Source organism: Ranitomeya variabilis, chromosome 8, assembly GCF_051348905.1.
Source record: "Ranitomeya variabilis isolate aRanVar5 chromosome 8, aRanVar5.hap1, whole genome shotgun sequence".
Classification (NCBI taxonomy): Eukaryota; Metazoa; Chordata; class Amphibia; order Anura; family Dendrobatidae; genus Ranitomeya; species Ranitomeya variabilis.
The window spans coordinates 218,721,172-218,746,878 of NC_135239.1; the positions used below are offsets into that span (position 1 = coordinate 218,721,172).

The window sequence follows — 25,707 nt, forward strand, 5'->3', positions numbered from 1 at the left end:
GGGGCCGGCCTTCTCTTGGTGGGGTTCGGGTCTAGCGTTCTCTTGGTGGGTCCGGGTGTAGCGTTCTCTTGGTGGGGGCAGGCCTTCTCTTGGTGGGGGCCGGCCTTCTCTTGGTGGGTTCCGGGTATAGCGTTCTCTTGGTGGGTCCGGGTCTAGCGTTCACTTGGTGGGGGCCGGCCTTCTCTTGGTGGGGTCCGGGGCCGGCCTTCTCTTGGTGGGGTCCGGGTCTAGCGTTCTCTTGGTGGGGGCCGGCCTTCTCTTGGTGGGGTCCGGGGCCGGCGTTCTCTTGGTGGGGTCCGGGTATAGCGTTTCTTGGTGGGTCCGGGTGTAGCGTTCTCTTGCTGGGGGCTGGCCTTCTCTTGGTGGGGTCCGGGTCTAGCGTTCTCTTGCTGGGAGCTGGCCTTCTCTTGGTGGGGTCCGGGTCTAGCGTTCTCTTGGTGGGGGCCAGCCTTCTCTTGGTGGGGGCCGGGTGTAGCGTTCTCTTGGTGGGGGCCGGCCTTCTCTTGGTGGGGTCCGGGGCCGGCGTTCTCTTGGTTGGGTCCGAGTCTAGCGTTCTCTTGGTGGGGGCCAGCCTTCCCTTGGTGGGGTCCGGGGCCGGCCTTCTCTTGGTGGGGTCCGGGCCCGGCCTTCTCTTGGTGGGGTCCGGGTCTAGCGTTCTCTTGGTGGGTCCGGGTGTAGCGTTCTCTTGGTGGGGGCAGGCCTTCTCTTGGTGGGGGCCGGCCTTCTCTTGGTGGGTTCCGGGTATAGCGTTCTCTTGGTGGGTCCGGGTCTAGCGTTCACTTGGTGGGGGCCGGCCTTCTCTTGGTGGGGGCCGGCCTTCTCTTGGTGGGGTGCGGGGCTGGCATTCTCTTGGTGGGGGCCAACGTTCTCTTGGTGGAGTCCGGGGCCAGCCTTCTCTTGGTGGGGTTCGGGTCTAGCGTTCTCTTGGTGGGGGCCAGCCTTCTCTTGGTGGGGGCCGGGTGTAGCGTTCTCTTGGTGGGGGCCGGCCTTCTCTTGGTGGGGTCCGGGGCCGGCGTTCTCTTGGTGGGGTCCGGGGCCGGCGTTCTCTTGGTTGGGTCCGAGTCTAGCGTTCTCTTGGTGGGGGCCAGCCTTCCCTTGGTGGGGTCCGGGGCCGGCCTTCTCTTGGTGGGGTCCGGGGCCGGCCTTCTCTTGGTGGGGTTCGGGTCTAGCGTTCTCTTGGTGGGTCCGGGTGTAGCGTTCTCTTGGTGGGGGCAGGCCTTCTCTTGGTGGGGGCCGGCCTTCTCTTGGTGGGTTCCGGGTATAGCGTTCTCTTGGTGGGTCCGGGTCTAGCGTTCACTTGGTGGGGGCCGGCCTTCTCTTGGTGGGGTCCGGGGCCGGCCTTCTCTTGGTGGGGTCCGGGTCTAGCGTTCTCTTGGTGGGGGCCGGCCTTCTCTTGGTGGGGTCCGGGGCCGGCGTTCTCTTGGTGGGGTCCGGGTATAGCGTTTCTTGGTGGGTCCGGGTGTAGCGTTCTCTTGCTGGGGGCTGGCCTTCTCTTGGTGGGGTCCGGGTCTAGCGTTCTCTTGCTGGGAGCTGGCCTTCTCTTGGTGGGGTCCGGGTCTAGCGTTCTCTTGGTGGGGGCCGGCCTTCTCTTGGTGGGGTCCGGGGCCGGCGTTCTCTTGGTGGGGTCCGGGTATAGCGTTTCTTGGTGGGTCCGGGTGTAGCGTTCTCTTGCTGGGGGCTGGCCTTCTCTTGGTGGGGTCCGGGTGTAGCGTTCTCTTGCTGGGGGCTGGCCTTCTCTTGGTGTGGTCCGGGGCCGGCATTCTCTTGGTGGGGTCCGGGGCCGGCGTTCTCTTGGTGGGGTCCGTGTTCTGCCCCTAATGTCATGTCTTTGGTCTGCAGCCGTCTGCCTGAACTGTAATGGTGAGGATTACCGTGGATCGCTGGACAGGACGGAGACGGGCAGAGAGTGCCAGCGATGGGACCTGCAGAGCCCGCACACTCACCCGTACAATCCAGAGAAGTAATTACAGAACCGCGACCCCCGGGGTGCAGGGACCCCACTACATGGAGGGCAATGTCCTGCCATGGTGGAAGGTTATAGGGTAATGGCCGCCCTCCATGTGCCCCCACATTCCTAGAGTGTAATGACCGACTGCTGCCAGCAGAGGGCACCGTCACCTACAGCATCATGTATGAGGCTGCTCTGTGGCTCTGGTGATATGTGGGTGGGGTGTAATATGTGGGTGGGGTGTAATATGTGGGTGGAGCCTGTTGGTGTATGGGCGGGGTCTAATATGTGGGTGGAGCCGTGCACACTGTCTGCTCCCGGCCTGGCATGTAGCACGGGCTCGGTCTGGTGAATGGCGGGGGCCATTTTTGCCTCTTTTGGGGTCACTAGTTGGTGTTTGCCCCTCAGTGTGGCTTTTCCTGTCACCTCTGCAGTTGTCGTTGTTGCCCCTTGTCACGGATCCCTTTTCCGCGGTGTCACTTATTCGTCACGTACCCACTTCTCACGTACCCACTTAATCTATCTCCCCACTCTCAGTCCAGCGTTCAACCTCTGTCCTATGCTGTAATGGGAGCATAAATCACACCCCGACCCAGGCCACACACCCGCTCATACACGCTGCCACCACTCACCGAACACACGGGCGAGGAGTCCAGGAAATATTACTAGTAATACTGTCTGCCAATCATAAGGCTCACACACCTTAGGCTATGGATTTGTTTAGGACATTCAAGGTTCAACTTGTTAAAGTTTTATACTTTAATAACAAAAGGGTCAGTGCTTACAATAAGAAAAAGATATAAAAATATGATAATAAAAAGTCATACAACTTATGCAAAACAGTATCAAAATAAACAGGAGAAACTTATAGAAATTATCTAACTGGTAGTTGCTTTCTGCTCCCAGGGTAGGACGAATGTAGATTGGACCACACCAGCTTCTCAGGCTGCCCTCACATGTGAACACAATTCTCTGTCTGCAGCCTAAATTTATAACTTTGGTCTGGGGTTCAGGTTTCTAGAACGACCCCTCAGGTTAATATCATAATTGCCGGCTTTTGATTGGCCACGGCCGCGCTACTAATGAATATATTATTTTTCCCTTGAGACACTTGTGAAAAGGTTCTCAGGAATAGATGCCCTCAGGCCGCAATTAGCATCTCCTCTCCAAGACCTAGGAGGTGCCAAATGTTCCCTTTCTTCTCGGCCCTAGCTAGACCTCCTGGTGAGATATGGAGACACAATTCTACTAGTCCCAAGGAAGTACCTGTTAACACCTAGGTGCAACTTGCCTTCAGGACAGATGTTACATTATCACTAGTCACACATATAACCATAGACATATGTCACCACACCCCTCTTCATCATTTATTCCTCCCACTCCTGGAATTTTTGCTCTGGAGTCACAGAATAATATAATTCCTCCATTTCTGCAGATATCCGGACAAACACCTGGATGACAACTACTGCCGGAACCCGGACAGCTCGGAGCGGCCCTGGTGCTACACCACCGACCCCGGCGTCCAGCGGGAGCCCTGCAGCATCACCAAGTGCAGTAAGGCCGGGAAAGGAGGGCGCAGCGGGGACAGAACACTGAGTGCAGCTCTGGAGGATGAGACACGACATAACAGCAGAATAGTGACTGGAGCTCTGGAGGATAAGACACGATGTAACAGCAGAATAGTGACTGCAGCTCTGGAGGATGAGACGCGATATAACAGCAGAATAGTGAGTGCAGCTCTGAAGGTGACTGGAGGATAAGACACGATGTAACAGCAGAATAGTGACTGCAGCTCTGGAGGATGAGACGCGATATAACAGCAGAATAGTGAGTGCAGCTCTGGAGGATGAGACACGATATAACAGCAGAATAGTGACTGCAGCTCTGGAGTATAAGACATGATGTAACAGCAGAATAGTGAGTGCAGCTCTGGAGGATGAGGCACGATGTAACAGCAGAATAGTGACTGCAGCTCTGGAGGATGAGGCACGATGTAACAGCAGAATAGTGACTGCAGCTCTGGAGGATGAGACACGATGTAACAGGAGAATAGTGACTGCAGCTCTGGAGGATGAGACACGATGTAACAGCAGAATAGTGACTGCAGCTCTGGAGGATGAGGCACGATGTAACAGCAGAATAGTGAGTGCAGCTCTGGAGGATGAGGCACGATGTAACAGCAGAATAGTGACTGCAGCTCTGGAGGATGAGACATGATGTAACAGCAGAATAGTGACTGCAGCTCTGGAGCATGAGACACGACGTAACAGAAGAATAGTGACTGCAGCTCTGGAGGATGAGACACGTTATAACAGCAGAATTGTGAGTGCAGCTCTGCAGGATGAGACACGATGTAACAGGAGAATAGTGACTGCAGCTCTGGAGGATGAGACACGATGTAACAGCAGAATAGTGACTGCAGCTCTGGAGGATGAGGCACGATGTAACAGCAGAATAGTGACTGCAGCTCTGGAGGATGAGGCACGATGTAACAGCAGAATAGTGACTGCAGCTCTGGAGCATGAGACACGACGTAACAGAAGAATAGTGACTGCAGCTCTGGAGGATGAGACACGTTATAACAGCAGAATTGTGAGTGCAGCTCTGCAGGATGAGACACGATGTAACAGGAGAATAGTGACTGCAGCTCTGGAGGATGAGACACGATGTAACAGCAGAATAGTGACTGCAGCTCTGGAGGATGAGACATGATGTAACAGCAGAATAGTGACTGCAGCTCTGGAGCATGAGACACAACGTAACAGAAGAATAGTGACTGCAGCTCTGGAGGATGAGACACGATATAACAGCAGAATTGTGAGTGCAGCTCTGCAGGATGAGACACGATATAACAGCAGAATATTGACTGCAGCTCTGGAGGATGAGACACGATATAACAGCAGAATACTAAGTGCAGCTCTGGAGGATGACACGATATAACAGCAGAATAGTGAGTGCAGCTCAGAATATATTCTTTTCTCTGAGATTCTCGGTGTAAGTTCTCACAGACAGATGGTCCCACATGTGATCACCTTGGTGAGAGCTGCAGCCTCAGGACAGACGTTACTGCTGGTCACATAAAACCTCTACAGAATACAACGTCCATGCAGGTTAAGTACAATTTCAATTTTATTTGAACATTTTAAAAAACTATTTTAACAAAGAGAGAAAGAGACTGAGGGCCTGAGGCGTTCCTGGCGCCATTAGTCACAGGATCTAACAGAAGATAAGTGTATAGGAAGGAAGCAATGGCTGACGCTGGAGGCCAGCAGCTGGAGGCGCCGAGCACCACGTCGCCTCTCATGGTGACGACTGTGATTCCGCCCACGTACAATCCACGACTGTCGGTTTATAGATGGGAGAAGGGTCGCTCCTATCATTCGGGCCGTGTCTGCTATCTAAGGTCAGAAGTGTTCTATGCCGAGAAGTGTGATCCATCTCCTGCAGCCACCGAACACTTCTGTGCACAAGGAAGACCCTGAATGATGGCTGTTTATATCAGCGATATCCTCGGAAAGTCTTCTCTTCATCTTCCCTGTGCTGTAACCCATGTAACGAAGGTGGTCGGCCGGGCTCTACACTATGTACAACGTGGTCACAACACAGGAGAAGGTGGCGGACATTACATCTGTCACCAGAGCATTTGTGCAAGCCGCTCATTTCCCACAGACACTTATTGGTAACAGCAGAATAGTTAGTGCAGCTCTGGAGGTGAGTAGAGGATAAGTCACGATGTAACAGCAGAATAGTGAGTGCAGCTCTGGAGGTGACTGGAGGAAAGGTGCCCACAATCAGTCACACCCTGCTAGGAGCAGCACCTGTCTTGTGAGCTCCAGCACTTCCAGCAGGAGGCCCAGAGTCGGCCTCTCTTCTCCCCAGGGAGAGGCAGGCTTCCTGGGAGGCCGGCATGGCTTCCCAGGCTTCTGTTCCCCGGTCTGTGCCGGCGGGAGACAGAGAGCAGCAGCAGCAACCGGCCCAAGAGGGACTGAGGAGATCGGGACGGGTGAAGAAAACCTTACCCACCTACTCCAACCCTGAGACGGCTCATCGTCCGCCCAGAGAGGGAGACAGGGGCACCCCAGGCCCCAGGAAGGAGAGCCCAGGAACATCCTGGGGGGAGAGGAGCTCCGGCGAGTCCACGAGTACCTTCTCCTCCCGAGTGGTCGCCATGCTACGTGAGTACGAGAACGCCGGCAAAGCACTGACCGGGCTGAAGGAGGAGATGCGGGTAGCTCGGATCCTGAACACCCGAGCCTCTAATAAGGAGAGACCCGCGACCTCGCAGAGGTTCAGAGCCCTCAGAGATGAGGTGGTCCGGTTAGTGCTCCTCCGGGAGGGGATTGAGAAAAGCGCAGGTCCCTTCCTGGAGAGGTTTAAGAACCAGCGGCGGTTCTCAGAAATGAAGGGGTTAAATACCTCAGGAGAGCCGCCAGCCGGCGTCCTAAGCGAGGAGGAGGAGGAGGACGACGACGTGGTCGTGACTGGAGTCCTACAAGCTGGAACCAGCCGGGAGAGTGAGCCGCAGAGCCGACAACAGGGAAGCGGCCTCCCGGAACGGCAGAGGACTAAGACAGCACAGGCTGGAGTGTCAGCGGAGGAAGAGGAGGAGGGCGGTCTGCTACAGGAGATCCGACAGCTGGAGTCTCCAGTGAACCTGGACCGCTTCTCCTTTGGTGAGGACGAGCCAGCAGAGGAAACAAAGAAGAGGAAGAAGACGACGAAGGAGACCGCACGGGAGGTGGTGAGTTACAAATATGTACCTATGGCTGATGTTACACCTACCACCTCCTGTGTAAACCCCACCAAACCTAAACGCACGGGCTCTGCAGTGGGTCCGGGGCACAGGCAAGGTGGGGAGAGGAGGAGGACGTCCGGCGGTGCTGCCGTCTGTGCGGGGAACAGTGCAGGGGGCGAGGCTGTGGAGGTACTCACGGCGCCGGACATAGGGGACCCCGAGGAGTTTCCCTCCCTGCCCTCTGCGGCTAAGCCGGTTATCACCGGGGCTGAGGGGGAAGGCGAGGGGGATGTCCACGCCGTTGCGAAAGGGGGACGGCGTGGGCAGACTCCATCCCTGCTCACTACGGCTGAGCCGGCCGACGCCGGGGCTGTGGGGGGCAGGTCCGAGGAACATGGTGCGGCGAAAGGAGGGTGCACTGTTGTGACAGGGGCGCAGTGCGCCTTAAAGGAGAACAGGCACGCAGCTGTGACAGGGGAGCAGCGTGTCCAAAAAGGACAGAAAAAGGATAAATCATCTGCAGGGAACACAAGGCGCCCTGCTGCGACAGGGGGACAGAGTGCTCCAGCGCCCCAGCATGACACCAGGACCGCGAAGTCTGTGGGTGCGGGGCAGGCGGCGCCCCCCAACAAGCAGCGGGCCCAAAATAATAAAGTACAAACTGCTGCAGTGGGGGGCAAGGTGCTCCAGAGACACAACAAAGAGTCAGCACCAATCAAGGGAAAACGGGTGTGGTGCTGCACCCCTCCCCCGGTCCAGCAGGTGTGAGTGCAGAGAAGCCAGCAGACACAAGTGAGGAAGGAATGGATGTGACTGTGGCAGGTGCAGAGAACACTGGGACAAATGGTGGTGAGAATACTGGTAATAAAGTGATGGGAAGTGGTGAGGGGAATGGTGGGAGTAGTGGTGGAGTGAATGGTGGGAGTAGTGGTGGAGTGAATGATGGGAGTAGTGACGTTGCCAATGATGGGAGTAGTGGCGGAGTGAATAAGGAGAGCATTACGGGTGTTGGTGGAGGGGAAGCAGGTAGTGGTCCCGCTGCCCCCCCAGCGGTGGCGGGGTCTTCAGCCCCAAGCTATTCAGCAGCTGTCACTGCTGGGGGTAGTAGTGCGTCCTTGTCTGGTGACCCAGAGGGAGGTGACTTGCAACAGCGCTTCCTGGACGCCCTGAGGAGAGGGGAGAGTTCTATCAATGTAGAGGGGAGGGAGGTTGATCTGTCTTTCTGGATAGAGAGACACGGTCTTTCCGCCTTCCGAGATAGAGGGGCAGAGACTGTCTGGTCTCTGCCGACACCGGGGCAGAGGAGTAACCGTAGGAACGTGGCCCGTCTCCAGTGGGTAAGCAAGGATGCCTGTCCTGATCGGTCAAAGGTTGCTGAGCTCCTGCTGGGGATGGGCTTCGTGGCATATGACATCTTCGCCTTGATCCATCCCTATGGGACCTCCTACTTCGATGTCAGCTTCGTGAGACCGGAGGGCCTTGAGCTTTTCTGGTCTCGCCATGAGCTGGCTCGGGGTCGCCCCGAATGGCGGGGTTTCCTCGCTGTGGCAATATCCCGCCAGAACTCAGTCAGGAAGGTGACAGTTTTGACCAGTAACGAGTCACTTTCCTGTGTCGACATCTCCACATGGGTTGGACGATACGGCGACATCGTCGGTATTCCCCAGAAGACCCTCGATGAGCATGGTATCTGGTCAGGAGCCTGGACCTTCATGGTGAAATTGAAGGTTTCAGGAAACACCGTTACCCATATCCCTTCCTCAACATTTTTGGGGAGGGACAGGATCTTGATTTTCTACCGGGGGCAGCCTAAGGTCTGTCACAGGTGTGGCAGCCCCACACACTTCAGTGCGCAGTGTACCACCCGGAAATGCGCACTGTGTGGGGACCTCGGCCATCTTGCTGCTACCTGTGGCAGGATTAGGTGTAACCTGTTTGGTGACCTCGCTGTCCGCGTTCCTTTGCCAATGCGGTCCTGAAAGCGGCGAGTGCGGGACAGGCGAAAGCCGGGACTAATCTCGCCGGTGAAGGGACCAGCAGAGGCGGAGGAGGCAGGGAACCGGTGAGGAGCAGGCTGCCGCCATCCAATATCAGGCGGCAGGAGCAGCGCCATGGGAACAGGGGGCAGGGAGTAATGACCCTAAACTCTGACCCAGGTGCTTCACTTGCAGCTGAGGATCCTAAAGACGGCGAATTGAGCAAGGAAGTCAAGAGACTTGAAAGGGAGGAGCAAAAGGACGCCATGTCTGCCCAGGAACCTTCATCCGGTGACAGTCTGGATGAGGGAGAGGGGGAGTGGTCACAGCAAAAGAAAAAGGGTAACAGGAAAACAACTAAGGATAAGAGGGGGTCCGGGCCTCGAGCCTCCTCCTTGGAGTGCGACCCCTCTGACTCCGTAGCCCTGATCCGGGTGCCATTGGAAGGTCCAGCCGCCCCCCCTCTGGTGGATCTCTCTAACCGGTTCCGGGCCCTCCAGGACTCCCCTCCAGAGGGGGGCAATGGGGACCCGGGGCCGGAGGTAGCGGACAAGGTTGTTGGGGCTCAGGAGGTCGCTGGGTCTTCTTCTCAGGGGGCAAATACAAAGCCTTCCGGGGGGGGGGGGACTACCTCAGGACCACCAGACAAGGGCCAGAGTGTATGTAAGGAGAGAATGGATGAGTCAGTTTGTCTTAAGCGCACTAAAAACTCATCATTGTCAGAGGAAGAGGGTGAAACTGTTGGTGGTGGGAAGAAAAAGGCTATCTAATTCAATCAATCATGATGGCGGCACCCACCCCGTTGACGCTGGCAACCATTAATGTTGCCAGCATAAAGTCAGATGTGGCAAGGTACACGGCCTTTCATTTTCTCGGCCAACTTGACGCCGACATTTTGTTTTTGCAGGAGACCAGGTTGACCGACCTATCAACCATGCATAAAGCAAGGCGGGTGTGGAGGCACGGGCCCTCCTACTGGTCTCTTGCGGCCGAGCCGTATAGCGGGGTGGCGGTCCTTTTTAAGACCGCAGCGGTTGAATGCAGACGATTGATCGAGTTAGAAATGGGGAGATGCTTGATCCTAGATGTCTCCATTGGGGGACAGGAGCTTTGGCTCATTAACATCTACGGTCCCCAGTCCAAGTGGGACCGCAAGTGTCTCTTCATGAAGATCAAACCTTTCTTATTTTCGAGTCGGCAGGTGGTCTTTGGAGGGGATTTCAACAACGTCACGAGACCCTGTGATAGAGGAGGTTCCGGAGACCGGCTGGCTTACGATTGCGTCGCGCTAAATAGGATAGTAAGTGAGGCACGCCTGGTGGATGTCCACATCCGGCACAACACAGGCCACGCGGGGTTCACCTTTTTTAGAGGTAGTCAGTGCAGGTCTAGGTTAGACAGGTTTTATTTGAAGGGGGATGCCGTCTCCTCGCCGTTGTCGGTTGTGGAGGTGGAATTCTCCGATCACTGTTTGATTATGTTTTCTCTGAGCGTTACAGAGACTCCTCGGATGGGAAGAGGTTATTGGAAGCTGAATTCGTCACTCCTTGAGGAAGAAGCTGTAAGACGGTCCTTTGAGGAATTTCTTCAGAGCCAGGTACCGCTGCTGGGCCTAAGTAACACTAAGTCTGAGTGGTGGGAGATGTTCAAACATCGGGTGGCGAGATTCTTCTGGCAACTCTCGAACCTCAGAAGCCTGAACAGGGATCGCCTGTATCAGAGCCTGAGGAGGAAACTCGAGCAACTTGTCTCGACTGGGGGTAGCCGCGAGGCGATCTCCAGTGTGAAATCCTTGCTAAAGAGGTGTCAGTACGATAGGCACGCATCTTTGGTTTTTGAGAGGGACTACGGGAAGTACTACTCGCCCGACCCTTACAGAAGCTGCAAGATGTCAGTGAATAGTAAGATAGTGACAGGGCTGATGGACAGTACGGGATCCCTGAGAAGGTCCAGATCAGGGATCTTGGAGGTCGTCAGTTCATACTACTCGCACCTCTTGGGAAGGAAGGAACTGGATCGTGACAGGATGTCGGCTTTCCTGGCTGAAGCTGTTCCTGAGCCAGGGGCTGACCTCTCGCTGGGCGGTTTGGCAGAAGCGATCAAAGAAGAGGAAGTGAGACTGGCGATCGATGGGCTCTGGCCCAAAAAATCGCCAGGTCCGGATGGCTTAACATCCGAGTTCTTTAAGACCTTTAGGGACTCCTTGGTCCCCCTCTTGACTCAGGTGTTTAATGAGTGTCTCTCCTCGGGCACTCTGCCGAGATCATTAAGGAGGTCGGCTTTGATCATTTTGTCAAAGGGTAAGGATCCGTCACGCATTGAGAATTGGCGTCCCATATCACTTCTCAATGTGGACAGGAAGGTTTTGGCTAAGATACTCTTCAATAGGCTGGTGAAGTTTGCACCGCGGCTCCTTTTGGAGGCCCAGCACTGTTGCGTTCCTGGCCGTAGCACTTTCAGTGCTGTTCTGGGTGTCCGAGAGGCTGTGGAGCAAGGCAGAGCGGGCCTTTGGAAGGGGTTCTTGCTGACCCTGGATCAGGCAAAAGCCTTTGATCGGGTCGACCACGAGTACCTCTGGTCCACTCTTTTGAGGTATGGTCTGCCTGGAGGGTTTGTGGACTGGCTTAAGACCTTGTACAAAGGGGCTGAGACTTTCCCTCTGGTAAACGGGTGGATTGGACAACCTTTCGGGGTGGGATCTGGTGTCCGCCAGGGCTGCCCTCTTAGTCCTTTGCTTTACGCGTTTGCGATCGATCCCTTCCTCAGAAGGGTTGATTGTGGACCGTTGGCGGGGGTGAGGATGGGCGGGTTGGCGCCAGAGGCTATCCTGAGGGTAGTGGCCTACGCGGACGACGTTACTGTCTTTGTTTCTTCGCAAGAGGAGGCGATGGTGGTGATGTCAGAAGTGGAGAGCTACTCGGAGGCATCCGGGTCCAAGGTCAACCAGGACAAGTGTGAGAGTCTCTGGCTGGGAGGCGGGGATCCCACGTTTGATCTTCCGGTCACCCTCCCCGAACCCTAAGAACATGCCAAAGTCCTAGGCATCGAATTTGGCCAGGGTGATTACCCCACGAAAAACTGGGAAGGCAGAATCAAGGGTGTCGCCCAAAAAGTGGACCAATGGAAGGGTTGGTCTTTGACCCTGAGGGAAAGGGTTGACCTGTGCAAAGCTTTCCTGCTCCCCTTGTTAATCTACCTGGGCAGCGTCTTTGTCTTGCCGGAGCCTCTCTGGACACGGGTCTACAGTCTGTTCTTCCAGATGTTATGGGGGAATAGACTAAACCTAGTCAAACGGGAGGTCACTTATCGCACGAGGAGACTAGGGGGGTTGAATATGGTGAACCCCGTGGTGTTTCTAGTGAACACCTTTTTGAAAGTTAACGTGGCAAACCTCTGGAAAGAGAGGGCTCCTCCGTGGGTATTCTCCTGCAAAGGATGGTTTCAGCCTTTCTTCCAGGAATGGGAGACAGGGGGAAGATTGAAGGATCTTCGCACACCGCACGGGCATCTCCCGGCTTATGTTACCCCGGTTCTGAAAATGATGCGCCGGTGGGGTCTGGGAATGTGGGAAGTGAGGTCCCTCCCGAGGAAACTCCTCGACGTGCGGGTCTTGCTTTCGCATTTTCAGAGACCATTGGTCCTCAGGGACTGCCCGAGTCGGGATCTAGAGGTTGGGTTAAGTTTGTTAAATTCTAGCAGGATCCCCAAGAAGTATTGGGACTTGACTTGGCGCTGCTTCCAAGGTAAGTTGTATGTGAGGGACAATTTGAAGCACAGGAGCTCCGTGGACAGGAATTGTCCCCGTGAGGCTTGTGCTACCATGCTGGAAAGCATGGAGCACTTCCTGCTTCATTGTCCTTTTAATACAGAGGTGTACAACAGGCTGGGCGCTTCCATTGGTTGGCCGTGGCTGGCCACTCTGTCCTATGCCGAGTGGGCCTATGGAGCGTTCAGAGACCTCAGGAGAAGGGACCGAGCCACTTTATTCTTAGTCAGCGCAGTGGTCAGGTACTTCACGTGGAACGCACGAGTTTTAGTTACGACGCAGAGTAAAATCCTCCGTGTAGATGAAGTTTGTAGCAGCATCCTAGGTGCCCTGGTGAAGGTGCGTTCTCTGGAGTGCGAGGGACTGGGTGCCCGGAGGGCGGCCCATCTCTGGAGGGGTTTCTCCTTCGGGGTGCCTTAGTCCGTTAGCGCTCCTATATCCTGGTGGTGGGCTGATATCTTTACACCCTGGATTTTTGTTTTGTATTTCTGTTCCTTGAATAGAAGGTTTGCAGGCATCGAACTTGAGCCTTGGGTGGTGAGTATGTAGGTTGTGTTCTGTGAAGTTGGTTTATGTATATATTGTATATATTGTATATAGTGTGTATAATAGAGGGTCTTAGTTAGGTTGGGTGAGGGGATTGGGGGGTTCAACGGCGGTGATAGGAGACTGATCTGGCCTGGCCCAGGCCCCGCCTGGGGAAAAACTTTGGGGCCTGATCCTAGCTCGGATAATTCCTGAACTTTGTGGCCAGAGCTGGATCAGGGGTGGCGGGATAGTTAGAGTAGGTGTGTGTATATATATTAAAAAAGGAAAAAAAAAAATAAAAAAAAAATTAAAATAAAAAAAAATAATAAAAAAAAAATGTTAATTTTGTACACTGTATTGTATTTAGGTTTGTTGTAGGGTGTATGTGGTGGTGTAAGGGGGTGGCTGTAAGGTAAGGCAGTGAGACCAGTAGGGTTTTGTTCTGTTTGCGGTGTTGTATAATATTTGGTTTAGTATAATGTGTTTATAGTGTATATATTGTATATAATATTGTATATAGGACGGTGTGAATGTAGTTGGGGTTGTATATAGTAGTGTGAATGAAGCTGGGCCGGGGGTCTTATATGATTTTATACTATTATGTAAAATTTTTACAGGGGTATTCATGTAGTTATGAGTATTTTGTTTGTTGTCTTTTAGTTTTGCTTTATTTTTATTGGAATTTTTCTTTCTCGGTCCTGATTTGTAGGTCATGAACTTTCTCCATTTTTGTTCCATTTCTGGTTTATTTCTTTGTGATTTTTGTCGTTTGTTGTCGTCTGATTGGAGCTTTGTTCTTATGTTTTGTTCTGTTGTGTTTTATTTGTAATGTATCTTGGTTATTGTCATGTAAAGTATTTTTATTTTATTTAATAAAAGACCTGGAGGATAAGAGACGATGTAAGAGCAGAATAGTGACTGCAGCTCTGGAGGTGACTGGAGGATAAGACACGATGTAACAGCAGAATAGTGACTGCAGCTCTGGAGGTGACTGGAGGATAAGACACGATGTAACAGCAGAATAGTGACTGCAGCTCTGGAGGATGAGTGTGCTGCTCTCTGATCATTGTGTGGATGTGGAGCTGCTGAGTCTTTGCTGAGCTGAAGGTTCGTGTCTTTGTCTCGTCCTTCTCCATCCGGTGAAGCAGAGAAGCAGCGCCACTCCGGCGCCCCCATCATCAGCAGCTGCTTCTCTGGTCGGGGCGAGGGTTACCGCGGGAAGGCTGCGCTCACCACCTATGGGATCCCCTGCCAGAGATGGGACTCGCAGACCCCACACCAGCACCGCTTCCTGCCAGACAAATACCCCTGCAAGTGAGTGATGGGGCGTCTGTGCGCCTGAACTCCAAGTCCCAGCTGTGCCTGGTGGAGGAGTAGTCTGACCTGGTGTGTTTCCATGTAGGGGACTGGAGGAGAACTACTGCCGGAATCCGGATGGCTCAGAAGCCCCCTGGTGCTTCACCACAGACCCCAAGATGAGGATGGCGTACTGCTTCCAGATCAAGCGCTGTCCGGACGAGGTTCCTGATGCAGGTGAGTGACAGCCTGTATCCACCGCCCTGTATCCGTCGCCCTGTATCCGCCACCCTGTATCCACCGCCCTGTATCTGCTGCCCGCCCAGTATCCGCCGTCCTGTACCTGCCACCCAGTATCCACCGCCCTATATTCACCGCCCGCCCAGTATCCGCCGCCCTGTATTCGCTGCCGTTTCCGCCACCCTGTACCAGCCGCCCTGTATCTGCCGCCCTGTACCAGCCGCCCTGTATCTGCCACCCTGTATCCGCCGCCCTGTACCAGCCGCCCTGTATCTGCCGCCCAGTATCCGCCACCCTGTACCAGCCGCCCTGTATCTGCCGCCCAGTATCCGCCACCCAGTACCAGCCGCCCTGTACCAGCAGCCCTGTATCTGCCGCCCAGTATCCGCCGCCCAGTACCAGCCGCCCTGTACCAGCCACCCTGTATCTGCCGCCCTGTACCAGCCGCCCTGTATCTGCCGCCCAGTATGCGCCACCCTGTACCAGCCGCCCAGTACCCGCCGCCCTGTACCAGCCGCCCTGTATCTGCCACCCTGTATCCGCCGCCCTGTATCCGACATCCTGTACCAGCCGCCCTGTATCTGCCACCCTGTATCCGCCGCCCTGTACCAGCCGCCCTGTACCAGCCGCCCTGTATCTGCCGCCCAGTATCCGCCACCCTGTACCAGCCGCCCTGTATCTGCCGCCCAGTATCCGCCACCCAGTACCAGCCGCCCTGTACCAGCCGCCCTGTATCTGCCACCCTGTATCCGCCGCCCTGTACCAGCCGCCCTGTATCTGCCGCCCAGTATCCGCCACCCTGTACCAGCCGCCCTGTATCTGCCGCCCAGTATCCGCCACCCAGTACCAGCCGCCCTGTACCAGCAGCCCTGTATCTGCCGCCCAGTATCCGCCGCCCAGTACCAGCCGCCCTGTACCAGCCACCCTGTATCCGCCGCCCTGTACCAGCCGCCCTGTATCTGCCGCCCAGTATGCGCCACCCTGTACCAGCCGCCCAGTACCCACCGCCCTGTACCCGCCGCCCTGTACCAGCCGCCCTGTATCTGCCGCCCAGTATCCGCCACCCTGTACCAGCCGCCCTGTATCTGCCGCCCAGTATCCGCCACCCTGTACCAGCCGCCCTGTATCTGCCGCCCAGTATCCGCCACCCAGTACCAGCCGCCCTGTACCAGCAGCCCTGTATCTGCCGCCCAGTATCCGCCGCCCAGTACCAGCCGCCCTGTACCAGCCACCCTGTATCCGCCGCCCTGTACCAGCCGCCCTGTATCTGCCGCCCAGTATGCGCCACCCTGTACCAGCCGCCCAGTACCCACCGCCCTGTACCCGCCGCCCTGTACCAGCCGCCCTGTATCTGCCGCCCAGTATCCGCCACCCTGTATCCGCCACCCTGTACCAGCCGCCCTGTATCTGCCGCCCAGTATCCGCCACCCTGTACCAACCGCCTTGTATCTGCTGCCCTGTAGCCATGACAGTGCCTCGGTGCAGACGGCCTCTGTCTTTCTTTGTGCACAGGATGTTTCTTTGGGAACGGTGCGACTTACAATGGAAACGCCAACAGGACCCGGAAGGGGATCCCGTGCCGCAGCTGGAGCGAGGTGTCCAGCGATCTTCAGTACGTGTGCTCCTCGCCTCCGCGCCGCGCCCTGCAGAGCAGTCGTATAATGCTCCACTCCCCGCAGATTCTCCGCCGGCGACTCCCTACAGGAGAACTACTGCCGGAACCCAGATGCCGACAGCCACGGCCCCTGGTGCTACACCAAGGACCCCAACACACCCTTCGACTACTGCGCCATCGCACCTTGTGGTAAGAAGGTTACACATGGCGGCCCCACAACCAGCCCACATAGAGATCGCAGCTCTGGAGGTGACTGGAGGATAAGACATGATGTAACAGCAGAATAGTGAGTGCAGCTCTGGAGGGGACTGGAGAATAAGACGATGTAACAGCAGAATAGTGAGTGCAGCTCTGGAGGTGACTGGAGGATAAGACACAATGTAACAGCAGAATAGTGAGTGCAGCTCTGGAAGTGACTGGAGGATAAGACACAATGTAACAGCAGATCAGCTACCGCAGCTCTGGAGGTGACTGGAGGATAAGACATGATGTAACAGCAGAATAGAGAGTGCAGCTCTGGAGGAGATGACTTACATCTGCTTTTCATGTTGATTCCGATTTCTCCTTACAGAGGGAGAGCCGCCCCTCAACCTTAAAGAAGCAGGTAGGATGTGCCCAACTCCCTTCCTCTAGCACACTCTCCATATTGCCCCTTCCTATAGCTCACTCAGTATAGCTCCACCCCTTCCTGTAGCCCACTCAATATAGCCCCGCCTTTTCCTAAAGCCCCACCCCTTCATCTAGCCTACTCTCCATTTTGCTTGCCCCTTCCTATAGCCCTGCCCCTTCCTGTAGCCCACTCAGCATAGCCCCGCCTCTTCCTATAGCCCCGCCCCTTCCTCTAGCGCACTCCATATTGCCCCACCCCTTAATATAGCCCACTCTCCATATAGCCCTGCCCCTTTCTGTAGCCCACTCAGTATAGCCCCACCTCTTCCTATAGCCCCGCCCCTTCCTCTAGCGCACTCTCCATATTGCCCCGCCTCTTCCTATAGCCCTGCCCCTTCTGTAGCCCACTCAGTATAGCCCCACCTCTTCCTATAGCCCCGCCCCTTCCTCTAGCGCACTCTCCATATTGCCCCACCTCTTCCTGTAGCCCACACAGTATAGTCCCGCCCCTTCCATGGCCTCGTGGCTCCTCCGTGTCCTCGCTTTCTTCCTTGGGATGTTCTCTGTTCCCCCGTTGTGGTGTTCGGAGGACATTACCCGGCCGTGGACGCCGCTCTTCTCGTGTCAGCCATCACTACTTCTCGGGATTTTGCTCTTGCAGAAAACATCACCTTTGATTCTTGCGGTAAGAGGCTGGACCGCGCGGTGAAGAAGGGGCGCATTGTGGGCGGCACCAAGGGGAACTCGCCGTGGACCGTCAGTTTACGGAACAGGTGAGGCCCGGGCCTCTGGCGGCACAGACTGAGTGGCGAGCTGCGAGCATTAACCCTTCCCTGTGTCTCTGTGTCCGCAGGCAGGGCGAGCACTTCTGCGGGGGATCTCTGGTGAAGGAGGACTGGGTGATCAGCACCCGCCAGTGCTTCTCCTCCTGGTGAGACTGGGGCTTGGTGTCCCCTCTGTGCATGACGGGGGGCGCTCCCCTCCCCCACACAGAACCTTCTAGAACATTGTGCTTGTGTCTCTGCAGTGACGCCGATCTCTCCGGGTACCACGCCATGGTGGGCACACTCTTCGCTAACCCCGCCACCAGTGACCCCGACATGCAGTCTGTGGCCTTCAGTAAGATCATGTGCGGCCCGGCCGCCTCCAGCCTCGTCATGTTAAAGTTGGAGAGGTGAGAAATGGGCGCCGCGTACAGCAGCGAGGGTCATGTGACCTGCACAGGCGCCAGAGCACTTAGGAGGAGGAAGTGATGTCAGGAGGGGCGTGGCCTGACCCCGTGGGAGTCACTGACCCTGGGCGGAAGTCCTCACTAAGTCTCCTTCCTCCTCAGACCGGTGACCCTGAACACCCGAGTGGCCCTCATCTGCCTCCCTCCGGAGCGCTACATTGTCCCTCCAGAGACCAAGTGTGAGATCGCCGGCTGGGGCGACACCCGGGGTAAGTGCTGGCCGAACGCCGCCGGTCATGTCAGCAGGAGATAGACGGGCACAAGTAATGAGCAGCTTGTGTGATTATGGGATGTTCCCCTCTACAGCTGCTTGTGGGAATGGGTCTGACCCCTCCTCCGGTGAGGTGGGTCGCCCATCTATGGTGAGCTGGACTGACCCCTCCTCTGGTGAGGTGGGTCGCCCATCTATGGTGGGCTGGTCTGACCTCTCCTCTGGTGAGGTGGGTCGCCCATCTATGGTGGGCTGGTCTGCTCCCTCCTCTGGTGAGGTGGGTCGCCCATCTATGGTGGGCTGGTCTGATCCCTCCTCTGGTGAGGTGGGTCGCCCATCTATGGTGGGCTGGTCTGATCCCTCCTCTGGTGAGGTGGGTCGCCCATCTATGGTGGGCTGGTCTGACCTCTCCTCTGGTGAGGTGGGTCGCCCATCTATGGTGGGCTGGTCTGATCCCTCCTCTGGTGAGGTGGGTCGCCCATCTATGGTGGGCTGGTCTGATCCCTCCTCTGGTGAGGTGGGTCGCCCATCTATGGTGGGCTGGTCTGATCCCTCCTCTGGTGAGGTGGGTCGCCCATCTATGGTGGGCTGGTCTGATCTCTCCTCTGGTGAGGTGGGTCGCCCATCTATGGTGGGCTGGTCTGATCCCTCCTCTGGTGAGGTGGGTCGCCCATCTATGGTGAGCGGGTCTGATCCCTCCTCTGGTGAGGTGGGTCGCCCATCTATGGTGGGCTGGTCTGATCCCTCCTCTGGTGAGGTGGGTCGCCCATCTATGGTGGGCTGGTCTGATCCCTCCTCTGGTGAGGTGGGTCGCCCATCTATGGTGGGCTGGTCTGACCTCTCCTCCGGTGAGGTGGGTCGCCCATCTATGGTGGGCTGGTCTGACCCCTCCTCTGGTGAGGTGGGTCGCCCATCTATGGTGGGCTGGTCTGACCCCTCCTCCGGTGAGGTGGGTCACCCATCTATGGTGTGCTGATCCAACTCCTCCTCCGTTGGGGCGAGTCACTTGTCTTTGGGGAGTGGGTCTGACTCCGCCTGTTGCCCATTTCAGGAGAATGGATCTGACTCCTCCCTCCCGCCAGTCGCCCATCTCCTCATCTGGTGGGTGGATCTGACTCCTCCCTCCCGCCAGTCGCCCATCTCCTCCTCTGGTGGGTGGATCTGACTCCTCCCTCCCGCCAGTTGCCCATCTCCGGCTCCTCCTCTGGTGTGTGGATCTGACTCCTCTTTCCTGCCAGACACCAGCTCCTCCTCTGGTGGGTGGATCTGACTCCTCCCTCCCGCCAGTCGCCCATCTCCTCATCTGGTGGGTGGATCTGACTCCTCCCTCCCGCCAGTCGCCCATCTCCTCATCTGGTGGGTGGATCTGACTCCTCCCTCCCGCCAGTCGCCCATCTCCTCCTCTGGTGGGTGGATCTGACGCCTCCCTCCCGCCAGTTGCCCATCTCCGGCTCCTCCTCTGGTGTGTGGATCTGACTCCTCTTTCCTGCCAGACACCAGCTCCTCCTCTGGTGGGTGGATCTGACTCCTCCCTCCCGCCAGTCGCCCATCTCCTCATCTGGTGGGTGGATCTGACTCCTCCCTCCCGCCAGTCGCCCATCTCCTCCTCTGGTGGGTGGATCTGACGCCCATCTCCGGCTCCTCCTCTGGTGTGTGGATCTGACTCCTCTTTCCTGCCAGACACCAGCTCCTCCTCTGGTGGGTGGATCTGACTCCTCCCTCCGACGGTCACCTGTCTTCTCCTCCCCAGGCACCGGACACGAGGGTGAACTGAAAGTGGCGGACTTCACGGTGATGAGTAACGATGAATGTAACACATACAGTAAGAGCCGGACGCTGGTGCTGGACCAGGAGATCTGTACCAAGCCCATGCCGACAGAGCGGGGGGCTTGTGAGGTGAGTGACCCTGCTGGTAACAGAACACCCCAACCCTGACTTCCCTGTAATCCTCCACTGTCTCCACTTCCAGGGGGATTATGGGGGTCCGCTCGCCTGCTTGACCCATGACTGCTGGGTGCTGGAGGGGGTCATCATACCGGCCCGTGGATGTGGGAAGATCAATGTCCCCGGCGTGTTCACCAGGGTCTCCCTCTACGTGGACTGGATCAATAAGGTGATGAAGATGATGTGAGGGGCTGCGCTCCCCCGGACTACCAATAGGACTGGACATCACAGGGGAGGATAATTCTGGCTGTATGTACAATGGGGGCTTCATCACACCCCCATTATGTGCACCATCATCAACTGCTTTATATACTGTATCGGGCAGAAAACGTATATCTTATTACAATAAAATCCAGAAAAGTAAAAAAGATGGCGTCACCGTCCAGCATAAAGGCCAATGGCCGGCCAGCCTCCCTAAGGTGCCCGAGCGGCAGCCGGCCGGGGAGGCAGTCACCACCCCCCCAACACCAGACGCTGCTGTCGCCCCCCCAATGGATTGAATCCAACCGATGAAGAAACAGAAGTGGCACTCACCCGATGATGCTGTATAATAGTGTCCTTTATTCAGAGTATACACTCACAGACATAAAATGGAGAGGCGGCTGGTGGGGAGAGGGGTGCATGAGGAGGCCTCCTCATGTCTGTGAGTGTATACTCTGAATAAAGGACACTATTATACAGCATCATCGGGTGAGTGCCACTTCTGTTTCTTCATCGGTGGGATTTATATTACTAGTGGCGTTGAGCACCGCCCACACGCTGTTTTACTTTTGTGTGCCGTAGTTGTTCTAACTAGGATCCTACACTTCCACACTTCATCGTCTTGAAATCTCAGACTTTGGCGCTTCTACGTTATATTCATTATCTAAAGACTACTACCTAGTGCCATTCGAACTCTATACCTCTGCTTATAACCCCCAATGGATTGGACGCCCTGTCACCGGGATGGATCGGACACGGCAGTCGCCCCCGGGATGGATCAGACGCCGCCGTTGCCCCTGTCACCGGGATGGATCGAATGCGGCTGTCGCCCCCCGTCATCAAGATGAATCGGACACCGCCGTCGCCCCCGGAATGGATCAGACGCAGCCGTCGCCCCGTCAACGGGATGAATTGGTGCCGCTGTCGCCCCTGGGATGGATCAGACGCAGCCGTCGCCCCCGTCAACAGGATGAATCGGCCGCCGCCGTTGCCCCCTGTGAAGGAAACTGGTTCCTCCCACGTCGGCAATCCGTGACGTAACTAAGGCACAGCTCTCCGGCGCCCCCTTTGTCTCTCAGGTCAATAAGGGAACTGCACCTAGAGCAAATGGCCACCGGGGAGACTGCCCTGTTACCCATGCTGGGTATTCTAAGATTCGCAATCAGAATAAAAGGATCAGCCCAAAATTAATTTATGGTTTAATCGCCTTAAGGGCGCACTAGGTAATTACAAGAAATATACAATAGAAATATATCAAGAGTTACAGTCAGAGTAAAATATAACAATAACAGTACAAGGCTTAGAGGTATAAAGCTGGAGGTCAATTTACCAGGTTGAAGGTCGCTTGTGGAGGCCAGGGAGCTCTGCATTCCACAGGTACAAGACTTCTAGTTGTCGGGCAGCCCCAAAAAGCATGTGCTTGCTCCGCTCTGGCTAGCATATGCCCATCTTCTTCTGTTGTGTCTCACTCTCCAAGTGTCCTCAGCTCTTAAACCTTCTGTGTCCCTCCCCCCTGTACCTGGGAGGGCTAGCAATCTCCACCCTTCAGCTTCCCTGCAGAATCTATTCCCAATACCTAATAAATAGAATAACTTCTCTCAGGATGATCGGATCAGTACACGGGCAGTACTAGTGCTTGTGGTTTGTTCTGCCGGTCGTACAGGGATCAAACCGGGACCCACTCGATCGCTGTGGGAGGCTGATCTCTATATCTCAGGTTCCAGAACTCTCACTGACTTGGGAGTTGCACTGTCAGATGTGCAATTTCTTCAGGGCTATGAGGATATTTTTTATGAGGCTGTGCCTCGGACGATGCGCCCATAATTCATAATTTCATGTTATAGACGGTCCGGCTTGGGTGACAATAGACGTGTCCTCCTGTAGCCACCTGACATGTATGCTTTAATTGAGCCCCCAGGCCCCTCCTTGCTCCCTGCTGGCGTGGTTTGCTCATTCAATCTTTGAAGTGCCATCTGCCTGCTACACTGGTCTAGTCCATTACCATACTAAAAGGTCTTCATTCAGGTAGAAAAAAGGTGGGGGCTAGGAGTGCTCAGGTCCCTGCAGACGTGTGACAAGGTGAATTCTGATATGAGACAAATTGGAGTCAGGCCAATCTCAGATAGGAGGTCAGCATTATGCCCCATATCCAAGATGGTGGCTGCTCCCTCATCACACCTCCCTGCTTTAGAGGGCGCTAGGGGGTATCACATTCCTGTGTTCCCCCATGCGCCCATCCAAACCTTCTCCTTGCCGGGACAACCCATCAGCGTTACCATGGTCTCTGCCTCTTCGGTGGCGAATGGTGAATTGATACTGTTGGAGAGCGAGGCTCCCAACCTCCCATTCGTCCCAGAGACCGTTTGTAATCAGCTGAGGGGGTTGTGGTCTGCTTCCACGGTGAATTGGCGTCCGTACAAGTATAACTGCAGACGCTGCAGGGCCCACACAACTGCCAGACATTCCTTCTCCATCGTGGAATGGGCCACTTCCCTCGGCAGGAGCTTCCGGCTCAGGTACAAAACGGGGTGTTCAAGACCCGTAGTGTTGGCCTGGCTGAGCACAGCACCGAGGCCAAAGTCGCTGGCATTGGTCTGTATTACGAACGGCTGCGTGAAGTTGGCTGCCTGTAGTACAAGTGAGCTAGAAAGGGCGGTTTTGAGCACCCGGAAAGCTGTCTCGCAGGCGACTGTCCAGTCGACTGCGACGGGCAGCTTCTTCTTGGTGAGGTCCGTCAGGGGCTTGGCCAGGGTACTATAGTGTGGAACAAACCTCCTATAGTACCCGGCAGTCCCCAAGAAGGACATCACCTGCTTCTTGGTCTTGGGGGTGGGCCAGGATGCGATGGCATCCACCTTCCCGGGCTCTTGCTTCAGAGCTCCCCCACCTACCCGGTGTCCCAGGTAGTGGACCTCACTCATACCCAGCTGGCATATTTCCGGCTTAAAGGTCAAGCCTGCTTGCTGGATTCGCCCAAGCACCTGTGCCAGGTGCTCTAGGTGATCCTCCCAGGTGGGACTGAAGATGGCAATGTCATCCAGTTATGAGGTCGCATACCCTTCCAGTCCCTCGAGCAGCGTGTCGACCTGAAAAGTGGCAGGGGCATTCTTCATGCCGAAGGGCATCACCGTGGACTCGTACAGTACAAATGGGGTGATAAAGGCAGAGCGTTCCCGTGCATTAGGTGTCGGCAATCTGCCAATATCCCCTGCTCAGATCCATGATGGTCAGGTACTTGGCCCCGGCCAGCTGATCGAGCAGGTCATCGATGCGCGGCATTGGGTACACATCTGAGACCATCACAGTGTTGAGCCCCTGGTAGTCCACGCAGAACCGCGTAGTTCGGTCCTTTTTAGGGGCAAGGACTACAGGCGAAGCCCACGCGCTGTTGGACGCTTGGATCACCCCCAGCTTCAGCATCTCGTCTATTTCTTGGCGCATGTGCTGCTTGAGAGAGACCCGATATGCTGAACGCCGGATCGGGGGGTGAATACCGGTGTCCACATCATGGACGGCTGCCTCAGTCCTTCCGGGCAAGCTGCTGAACAGCTCCCGAAAGGGGTGTAGGGTGACCCCAAGCTGGGAACGTTGGTCCTTCAAGAGCTGGTGGCCAACCCCCACATCCTCGATAGATCCACCCGCCTTGGCTTGGGTGAGCAGATCCAGGGTTTCTACCTCACCTTCCTCAGGGAGGTTGCACACTGGGTGGTCACAAGCCTGCTCATGATGTGCCTTCATCATGTTCATGTGGAAGGCCTTCCTCCTTCCACAGGCGTGGTCCAGGGTGACCAGATAGGTGACGGCGTTGAGCTGCTGGTGCACGAGGTATGGACCCTCCCAGGCCGCCTGAAGCTTGTTATGTGGGACAGAGACCAGTACCCATACCTTTCGACCCACCTGGTAGGTCCTCTCACAAGCATTCTGGTCGTACCACCGCTTCTGGTCAGCTTGGGCCTGGGCCATATTGTCATGCACCAGCCGCGTCAAGGCCGTCATTCTGTCCCGGAAGCGCACGACTTACTCAATGGCCGACACTCCAGGGGTGGCCAAATCTCCTTCCCACGCTTCCTTCACCAGAACAACGGGCCCCCGTACACGTTGCCCATACAGGAGCTCAAAGGGGGAGAACCCCGTTGAGGCCTGTGGTGTCACGGGGAGACTAGGTGAGCGAGAGCTAATAACCCGGGCCCCTGCAATTTCCCTCAGACTAGGGAAATACTGACTGACCCTCTACCTGAAGTTTACACTGATGGTGTGCATGTCCAGGCCTCGAACCTCACGCCGACGCCAAAGAGCAAATAGTGGTCAAAAGCGGAACTACCGCTGTCTGTCGGACGACCTGGTCTGAACAGCGTCCGACATGACATGTGGAACCTCCTGGTAGGCAAATAGAAGGTGTGGGAGATACCGCTCCCAGTCTCTCCCGTGGGAGTCGACCAATATCTTAAGCATCTGCTTTAAGGTGCCATTGAACCGCTCACAAAGGCCATTGGTCTGTGGGTGATACGGGCTGGCTACCAGATGTTACACCTGTATCTGCTTACAGAGAGACTCCATCAGCTGTGACATGAACTGGGTCCCTCGGTCGGTGAGCATTTCCTGGGGAAACCCCACTCTGGAGATCTCCAGTAAGGCAGTGGTCACTTTGTCAGCCCAAATGGACTACAAAGCTACCGCCTCCGGGTACCGGGTGGCATAGTCCACTACCGTTAATATGAAGCAATTTCCGGAGCGGCTGGGAGTGTACAGAGGTCCAATGAGATCCACAGCCACCCTCGAGAAAGGCTCTTCGATGATGGGCAGAGTTATCAGTGGGGCTTTGGGGTGCCGCCCCGGCTTCCCCACCCTCTGACAGGTGTCACACGAACGGCAGTAGGCAATTACCTCGGTCCTCATTCCAGGCCAGTAGAAATGCTGCGCTAGCCTGGCCCTGGTTTTAGCGATCCCTAGGTGTCTGGCAATGGGAATCTCGTGTGCTATCCGCAACAATTCCGTCCTGAACGAATAGGGTACCACTAACTGTCGGTCCCTGGGCCACGCCTCCGGTGAACCCTGCTGGACCGTTACCCGGTACAGCCGTCCCTGGTCCCAGACCACCCGCTCGCGGTCTGACTCCCCCCGGCCCCTGACCAAGTCGCTGGGTCAGGCAGTCTTCCCTGCCCTCCTGACATCCCGGGTGTGGGGAACTCCTGCCTTGGGGTCTTACCTGGTGGCTCCTCTCCCGGGACGCCCCCTTCCCCCATGGCCTGTTCCTCTTCCTGCAGGGGCCCTAGACTCAGCAGGCTGGATTCACTTAGGGGCCCTACACTGCCCATAGCAGCCCCTCCCTCCACCTCTGAGCTCTCCCCTACAGTCTCCTCACCTGTCCTCCCTGTGAGCCCTGTGTGTGTGGTGTCAGAGCAGGTAT

At 56.1% G+C, this 25,707-nt stretch overlaps 1 protein-coding gene across 7 annotated transcripts in view; it reads left to right on the plus strand.

Annotated features, from left to right (window-relative positions):
* Positions 1-20,467, plus strand: part of MST1 (macrophage stimulating 1) — a 34,715-nt gene extending 14,248 nt beyond the window's left edge. For 4 of the 7 annotated variants that reach the window (XM_077277217.1, XM_077277219.1, XM_077277218.1 and 1 more), the window contains exons 7-19: positions 1,840-1,960; positions 3,384-3,502; positions 14,099-14,267; positions 14,356-14,486; positions 16,002-16,101; positions 16,169-16,293; positions 16,676-16,708; positions 17,375-17,486; positions 17,567-17,644; positions 17,741-17,887; positions 18,047-18,153; positions 19,906-20,051; positions 20,125-20,467. In XM_077277217.1, coding sequence (XP_077133332.1) covers positions 1,840-1,960; positions 3,384-3,502; positions 14,099-14,267; positions 14,356-14,486; positions 16,002-16,101; positions 16,169-16,293; positions 16,676-16,708; positions 17,375-17,486; positions 17,567-17,644; positions 17,741-17,887; positions 18,047-18,153; positions 19,906-20,051; positions 20,125-20,286 — 1,550 coding nt within the window. In that variant the 3' untranslated portion in view covers positions 20,287-20,467. Of the gene's footprint in view, positions 1-1,839; positions 1,961-3,383; positions 3,503-14,098; positions 14,268-14,355; positions 14,487-16,001; positions 16,102-16,168; positions 16,294-16,675; positions 16,709-17,374; positions 17,487-17,566; positions 17,645-17,739; positions 17,888-18,046; positions 18,154-19,905; positions 20,052-20,124 lie in introns of all 7 variants that reach the window. The other 3 variants (XM_077277221.1, XM_077277222.1, XM_077277223.1) reach the window with 2 other exon arrangements.
* Positions 20,468-25,707: the final 5,240 nt, after the last annotated feature.